This window comes from Hyalella azteca, unplaced genomic scaffold (genome assembly GCF_000764305.2).
Source record: "Hyalella azteca isolate HAZT.00-mixed unplaced genomic scaffold, Hazt_2.0.2 contig4574, whole genome shotgun sequence".
NCBI lineage: Eukaryota > Metazoa > Arthropoda > Malacostraca > Amphipoda > Hyalellidae > Hyalella > Hyalella azteca.
In genome coordinates this window covers 49,452-57,718 of record NW_025934787.1, presented here as the reverse complement: position 1 = coordinate 57,718, position 8,267 = coordinate 49,452, and the positions used below count along the sequence as shown (strand labels likewise).

Below are 8,267 nucleotides of genomic sequence, written 5' to 3'. Positions count from 1 at the left end.
AGGACAATCTTGCAACCCAGTTTGAGATGGGGGTACTAATTGAGATGGGGTCGGGACTAATTCAGGATTAGTCCCGACACAAAAAATTTTAGTGTTTAACTGCTCTATATAAGGAAGTAGCTCTTTCCTGAAACAAAACTAAACAGCCCTCGCGAAAAAGTTTAGACCAAATAAAGAATAGATCTTTCCTGTCAAAAAACATCAACTGCTGTCGCTCTGATGGCGTTTTCAGTTCGCACAAAGCCCCGGGTATTTGGTGGAGGGTGTGACGCAGCCCTCGGTGGTGCTGTAGGGGGGCGGGCGAGTACCGTCTGGGTTGATCACATTGCCCGCGGGTGCATAGTTGCAGACGATCTTGACACAGTTGGAATTAGGGTCCCCGCCAATCGAAGCATCAGGGTCAACGCCAAGCGAAGCACAATCTTTGTTGCTAGCGAAGATTCCGCAGCCAATTTGACTAGTGTCATGCCATAAAGCCTGAAGTTCATGTGCAAATGAGACATGATGTTAAGAACCGTAATGTAACGATGTTTCAACCATCAAATGCATAAAAATTGTTAGCCTATATTCGGTTAATTCAGCAGAAAATGATGCTAGTGTGGTATGGATATTAAGTAGATCAGCTTTTGCTATATACAAATGATACAATATTAATTATATTTTATTCAGGTTTACTCAACGAATAAGACGTATGTTGGAACGGATAATATTCCACTGACTATACTGTATAGTCCAAAAATGCAGATATACTTTTTTATCATAATATTTAGCAGTAGTACAAAATTGAGGAACCCGATTACCCAAATCCGGGTATCAGGAGTTACCTGGGTAATTGGTTGAGCATACCATGTGGATGTCGAGCCGTTCACGAAACTAGCACCTGGAACCCACCCTTGTTCAAAGAGGTACTGCCACACTTGCGACTGCTCAACATGAGTCGAAAAAAAAATATTTTAAAAACAGTTTAAAAAATTCTCATATTTATAGATCAGGTATCTGTACTTCACATGATATGATTTGTCACGTAACAGTAAAATCCATGTTGATATATGGTTTATGTTGATGCCTTACGAGCGACGTGAATATTAACGTGTAAATATGCTCTTAACTTAGTACTTTACTTAATGTAAGTATGTAGGTGTATTTATATTATTTTTTTACAGATAGCTGTCCTGAGTTTTGAGCTTTCAAATCTAAGGTGTAGATATTTTGGCCAATAGAGTCGTAGTCCGGGACGAAACAGCAAGGAGGACGAAGGATGACATTGCTATCATAACCATGCTTTAACTGCTCCGCCCAGCGCTGGAAAGGAATAATAGAATACCAAGAATGTAAAAAAAATAATAGTCCACAATAATTCATATCTTTATAGAAAACGTTTCGGAGACCAGCTCCATCGTCAGTTCGTAGAATCTAGAATCGCAAATTAGAAGTCACAAATTAATATATTGAAAGCACAGAACGAAATAAAAAAAACGAAATTTACAAATAATAGACGGAGCACAAAGAAACTATTTGTCCACAATTTCAAGGGAACAGGAGCTAACAGTTGAATTCAAATTGGACCTAAAATGTGAAGGATGTTTAATTTTCGAACATCCGTCTCATGTCAACCATTCTTTGATTACGTAAACTCGCAACATAATTCTATCAAATTTACATTGGAGCTTAAATCTAACAATATTTTTTTCTTCCTCGATTGCAATGTTACCAAGTATAATGACCGTTTTCTGACTTCTGTGTACCGAAAACCGACTTTCACCGGCCTAAGTCCCAAATTCTTTAGTTTTTGTTCATTCCGATTCAAGTTGAATGGGCTTCAAACATTATTACATAGAGGTTTCCGCATTTGTTCTACATACCATGCTATATACACGCTGAATTTGAATTTTTATGCAATATTTTTTCTCTTAATGGATTTCCGGCAAGTTTCGTGTTTACCCAAATCAAGCAATTCATGTTGAAGCGATACAGTGAAGTTGCTCCTGAGCGCGATAGTAGGAACGTTATTTATTGTTCTTTTCCATACTTCGGCCCTGCGTCCGAAGCTATGTCAAGAGAATTAAAAGTCTTGTTCAATAGATACTTCCCGTTTATCAATCTTCATATTGTGCTGGTAAACAATTTCACAATCGGTTCTTTCTTTAGATATAAAGATATGCTCCCTGGTCATATGCGATCATCCCTGGTTTATCAATATTGTTGCGTACGTCGGGATGAAGTCACGCAATCTTTATTCCAGGGTCGCTGAGCATAAGGGCAGGAGTTGTAGAACCGGACAGTTGCTATCGCGCCCCCCCTCTTTCGGCTGTGCGCGCTCACGCCGAGCAGCGTGATGTCCCTGTTTCTGACAGTGACTTTGGGGTGTTAGCCTCCACCTCAGGTACTTCAAATTTGCGTATTTTAGAATCATTTTACATTTTTAAACTTAGGCCCAGTTTGAATTCAACAGTCAGCTCCTATCCCATTGAAATTGTGAATAGACAGTTTTTTGTGCTCCGTCTATTATTTGCAAATTTAGGGTTTTTAATTTCTTTCTGTGCTTTCAATGTATTAATTTGTGACTTCTAATTTGTAATTCTAGATTCTACGAACTGACGAGGGTGCTGGTCTCCAGAACGTTTTCTATAAAGATATGAATTTTTGTGGACTATTCTTTGCTTTTAAATTCTTAGTTAATTTGCGATTTAAGCAAACAAGTGACATCAATTCTGTAATAATATAAATTCAAATTAAATAAAAGGCGTCTGGTAGGAATGATGAGCTAAGTAGTCATAGATAGACAAAGACGTTCCGCTTCTGCGTGAAAGCGAGAAATATTAATTGTAAGATTTAACGACTCTTCTTTTTCATCTCAATCGAAATGTGATCTTAATGTCTTGTAGAATTTGAGGAAGTAACCAGGCCAATGATGGACCCTGCGGAATTTCGGTGCTTGAAAAGACTTTCACCGAGAAGGTTCGAAGTGAAAACCGTTAGTACAAGATACTCACTTCTTCAGGCGCCTCAGTATATTTAGTGGAATCTACATATATTGGTGATCTAGACGTATTATTCAATGGATGCTGAAAATATTGCTCAAGTTTGAGTTAATGATTTGGCATCATTCAGATCAAAATAGTCCAAAACACTCATTCTTGCTAATGTATATAAAGCATTAATTTAATGGGCGAAGCCAGTTAAGTTAGGCCTGTTAGGGGGATCTGCGTAAGCGCTTGCCATGCCCCGGCGTGTGTTGTTACAATTTATATTGTGTTTTGTCGACTGTCTAAACCACCGTCTACACTTAGATATTCTTCATGAAGTTCACAGTGCCTCATATCCCATCCTTGACTCTGCTTTAGTAGCCTTAGGTTTAACTCTCAACACTCAGGATAACACGTCACCAAGTTGTCTGATCATTCTGCGGCTAAAGAAACTCGAGCAGATCGCGGTAAGCAAATACAGCATTACAGGGCAAGCTTTGTCAAACTTCACACTTTAGCTCATATTCCTATTCGTGGGTAAGCATACCAGAGCGCATAATGGCCTACGAAGTCAAGTGATTGCAGAAATAGATAATAGCGGTTTCAGCGTTTATTAGCCGTAGGCCTGTCGCCGATTCTCAATGTCGCAGAATATTCAAAGCTTGTTGCGGTCTTAAACTCACTACTTGCCCGTTCATATTTGCTTTGCTTAACCTCCCTGCCTGCTGGCCGATTCTGACCATAAACTGTAGCACAGAGCTGGGATCGAACCCGCACATCTCTACTCCAATCTTGGTACTCCGAACAGTAACTGTAAGCAATAGAATTAGAATGAATCGCACCCTCATCTTAAATCAGTGTGTGTTATACATACTCAGGTGTGAATAATTTCTTTATTATTCTTCTCATTTTCCTCGCGCTAGTCCACCACAGCAAGTCCGCAGCTTTTGCTCGGGGCTCGCTCATACGCAGGCAGTTCTTGCCTCGATTATCCACCCATAACAAAAATAAAGAGACATACCCCAGCCTTATTTACTGCAGGAAGGTGCAGATGCGGGGCAAGGTGAGTAGGTAGGCCTGATGCAAAACCGACTGCTTATGAATTTTAAGCGGTGGCTGTATATTTACGGCCAATGAGGCTTTAATAAAGGCGTTCCTGTTCTGGCTCACGGGGTCTGGCTTACAGTTAATTTTATTTACGTTGACTCCAGGGCTAATTTAAAAGTTAAATTTGTCACCCATTGCTGCGCCGTAGACGAGAGCATAAAATTGGTCTATAGAACAATAAAAATGACGGATAATTTGATTTTCTTAGGCTTAATTCGTCAGATATCGGATATGATACACTTAAAAAAAACAAAATCTTCGACCGTAAAATTTGCGATGGAACCGATTTGCACTAACGAGCTTTAAATATGGTTGGCAATATGCTTCCAACAAGCATAATTAAAACTAAAGTAATGATTAAAATAGCTGAAAACACAATTACAACTAATTTTCATCGCTTTCAAACTAGAACGATTGTTGTCATACATTCAAATGACGTTCCGCATTAATCAAGGTACCTGATAAAAACAATACAAAATGAATAAAAATATTTAATGGTGCCGATACAATCACTGAATCAAGTTCTCTGCCAGCGGTCCCCACCTGTGCGGTCTGCGCCAGGTCGTCGTTCCAAGTCATCTCGCGGAGGTTCGTGCCAGCGGGCATATTCTTCGCTTGACCATTCGCGATCTGAAGGAAGTGGATGAGAATTACCGCAATAGCTTTGAAAATACTGTGTCTTAAGAAGTTACAGCTACTGATTCAATCAAAATCATCATTTCGCTGATATTTTCTTCGGGTCAATAGTGCCGTGCATGAGTTTCAACTGAAATATATTAAGGTTTGATATGATATTTACAAATAAAAGGTTTCATAAAAGTTTCTAACCAATCGTCGAGCCTGATTGTGAATTTCCACGAAGAAAGCCTTGTCGGCCTCAGACACCCCGCATAATCCCACAACGGAATCGGTGGCACAGTTCTTGACAGGCAAGCATTGCGTGTGGTTACATCTCTGAGCACCCATGTCAGCTGCCGGATATTAGTCTCTATAAAAGTCATCTTGGGAGGTATTAGAAGTATATGTGTTGTTTGAATCGCCAACTGAGTGATATATCAGTCATATTTCACAAAATGTTAAATGAACTTACTAGTAGTAGGTGGCGTAGAGGTGGCAGAGGTGGGCGTTGTAGAAACTGCTGAGGTGACAGGCGAAATAGTGGTGGTATCTGCAGTGGTAGTATCTGTATTGGCAGGCGTAGTGGTGATATCTGTACTGGCAGGCGTAGTGGTAGTACCTGTAGTGGCAGGCGCAGTGGTAGTATTTGTAGTGGCAGGCGCAGTGGTAGTAGAACATTGCTCAAGGATATCATCAGTGCCTAAACATGCAGTGAGGATGTCTGCAGTTGTACGACGGTAGGGTGCAGCGAAGGTATCTGCAGTGTCGGTATCAGCCGGTGTAGTTCTTGCCCGTCTGAGGACAACGAAGACGTCCAAAAGCGACGTTAATATGGCGTCACATGTACTTTAGAGCTTAGACGTATCAAGGTTTCTGAAATATTACCACTAAATCATTCTTAACGCTTCACTACTCTCCATAGGTTTCCTCAGTTTGCGTTTACACTATCCGTATTTGAATTAAACATTCTCGAGGCTCATGCTGCAGGCCAGCTTTGCCAAACTTCACACTTAGTTCATATTCATTTCCCTGTGTAAGAACACTAAGAGGCATAAAGACCTATTAAGTCAACTGCCTAAAACCATAGCGTTGGATGTCCACGGCAACAACTAAAAGCTACCACGAAAACAGCTTGCTAAAGGCACGCATTGCTCACCTGCATCTGGCCAAACCTCTTCCTGCCTAAATTCTTCAGGCATAACCTACACAAGTTGTGACATTGTCACCCAAAACAAACTTGGGCGGACGTAACCTAACCTCATTGGCAGCAGGAAGTTAGAAAGACGATTCAATTGTGCTGGTAGAGCCAGTCATTGGCTGCAAGAAGGTTGGGAGCCTGGACAGCGTGAATAGGTTAGGCCAGAAGAGGCTAGGCCGGAGTAGGTGCAGCCGGAGGCGGAACTTCATGCTTATGAGCGAACATGCTTAAATACTGGCTGAGGGAGTGCAGCCGTGCACCACCAATTTTGTGCACCAATAAGCCCTGAATCGAACGCCTTGGATCTCTCCGGACATCCGCCAATCAGCCGTGAACCATTCGGCTTTGACCTCCTCCGGCCTTGCAAACAACCTGCCGTGCATCACCAGGCCGCGGATCGAATATGACTTCCGTGCATTGTTAATACGTAATTTTACGTTCACCGCATCTGAGGTTGGGTTTCAGATAGCATAGTTCTGTTTCAAAAATGTTCGCGTTTCGACGAGTGGCCGTTCGACCGAGGGCTGGTTCGACGCACGGCCTAGATATGATTGTCCAGAAGAGTTGAAGGCTACGTTCCGGAAGGTAGGAATCATGATGGTCCATTACATCCAGGGCAGCGGTGGTCTTTGGCAGGCAACCCTTGGCTGAAGACCTACCTCGCTATTATCGTTAGGCAGCGTGTCATTTGTCTGGATTCAATCTCTTTTATCTTACCAAAACATGTGATAAACTAAGGAAACCAAGGAAACTCATGCTTGCAAAAATCGCACACTTTTGTTCACATGAAATCAAATATACAAGGTGAATTTTACCACAGTTAAGGATGACTAAATTCCATGCCTTAACCATTTTTGAATAGATATTAAAGACTAAAACTTATTTGTTGAATAATCAGATCTCGGAATTTACTTGAGCGAAAAAATGGTGGAAGAGAAGTGCTCTTCTATGTTTTCTGTTTTTAAAGCCGAAATTGAAGAAACCAACAAGCAAGAGTTTAGAAAGAGAGCCGAAATGGAGGAGAACCACAAGAAAGAATTGAGCTTGTTGCGTAGCGAATTACACTCGTTACGAAACGAGCTTGTAGAAATGAAAGCTCATCTGCACAAAACAGAAAATAGCGATAACGCAGAAGGTAAAGGCCGCAAAGAGGTCATCTCTGATCTCACCAACGAGAGCACTCGTGAACTGCTGGATAGAGAGAGAAGAAGACTTAACCTTGTTTGTTTTAACGTTCCCGAAAGCAATGCTTCAGATGCTGAATTTATTACTGATTGCTGTGCCAAGGCACTTAACGTCGTTGTGAATATAACGGCATGCAAGAGGCTGCGATCTAACACATCCATGCGACAACATTTCTTCTCGCTTCGAGTCACCGACATGTGGAACAGCCTCCCTGATAGCATCGTTGAAGCTCCGAGTACGAACATCTTCAAAAACAGACTAGACGAAGCAATGCAGGAGCATATGTTCAGTCTTAAAATGCCTAGCAAATTACGGATCGGGCAATAAGTCCAGCAGCTATCTCAATCAATCGTCAGCTATAGCAAGATCGGGTTCCAAAGGCCGGATCCCTTGTGAATCAAGTCACGAAAAGTTCAAGAATCGGCAACAGACCATGGGCCTATTTTTTTCAACGCCGACACTTCTATTCTATTCTATTAAGGCCTTATACTAAACAAATACCATCAGAGGCCTAAAGTTTACCTCTGGGGGAATTCCATAAATTCCTATTATTTATTATGCACTGCGTAAAAAGAGTTAGCAGTTTGGTGTTGTGAATTTTTCGATGTCATTTGTGTCATTGTCATATGTGAATTTCTCGTGTATTTACTGACTTGGGCACAATTGTGGGAGTCCCTCCTTGCAGTGACAGGTCCCTGGTCTTTTCTTGCCCTGGAATTACTTCGAAGAGATTAAATTTTTTCAGCTCGTCCACTTGAACCTGTCGAGAACAAGGAATGTGAGAAATTTACAAATTTTTATAAGCGATAATAGTTCCTTTGCGATACACAATGGGAATTGATTACAATAGAAAGTTCAGTGAAATGAAATTAGAATATTCAAAATTATAATTAAAACGAAAGCACTGTGGTAACTTGATTAAAGGGGGGACAGCATGCACGAAGATATGACACTTTAATGATTTATTGTTTATTTTGCGCTCCAATAAACCCTAAAATGCTTATAACACTCAAATTTAGAGAAGTATAGATCAAATTAAAATATATGTAATAATTGTGGCATGTATTTCAGCATGCCCATTTGTTGTTAATATATGAGTTAGTAAATTAGTCTACCTGAGGCGCATCGTCCTGATCTTTGACGACTGTGGCAGCGACGAGGCAGAGCAAGGTGCCCAATATGATGAACTGCAT

General features: G+C 40.9%; 1 protein-coding gene across 1 annotated transcript; it reads right to left on the bottom strand.

The window, feature by feature from the left end:
- Nucleotides 1–228: 228 nt before the first annotated feature.
- LOC108678893 (protein PRY2-like) lies at nt 229–8,267 on the bottom strand. The gene is made up of 7 exons (XM_018167388.2): nt 8,190–8,267; nt 7,728–7,834; nt 5,164–5,486; nt 4,902–5,044; nt 4,617–4,703; nt 825–923; nt 229–477 (listed from the first exon to the last, which is right to left on the bottom strand). The coding sequence occupies exons 1-7, from the start codon at nt 8,265–8,267 to the stop codon at nt 229–231; spliced, it is 1,086 nt and encodes a 361-aa protein (XP_018022877.2).

Bases quoted from the DNA above. Each gene is read 5' to 3' on its own strand.
- LOC108678893 (XM_018167388.2), bottom strand. From the start codon at position 8,267: ATGCAGTTCATCATATTGGGCACCTTGCTCTGCCTCGTCGCTGCCACA. The intron at 924-4,616 runs GTGGGGACCGCT...CATGTTGAGCAG, and splicing joins ACCTGGCGCAGACCGCACAG to TCGCAAGTGTGGCAGTACCT. The intron at 478-824 runs GTAACTCCTGAT...CATGAACTTCAG, and splicing joins ATGCTCAACCAATTACCCAG to GCTTTATGGCATGACACTAG.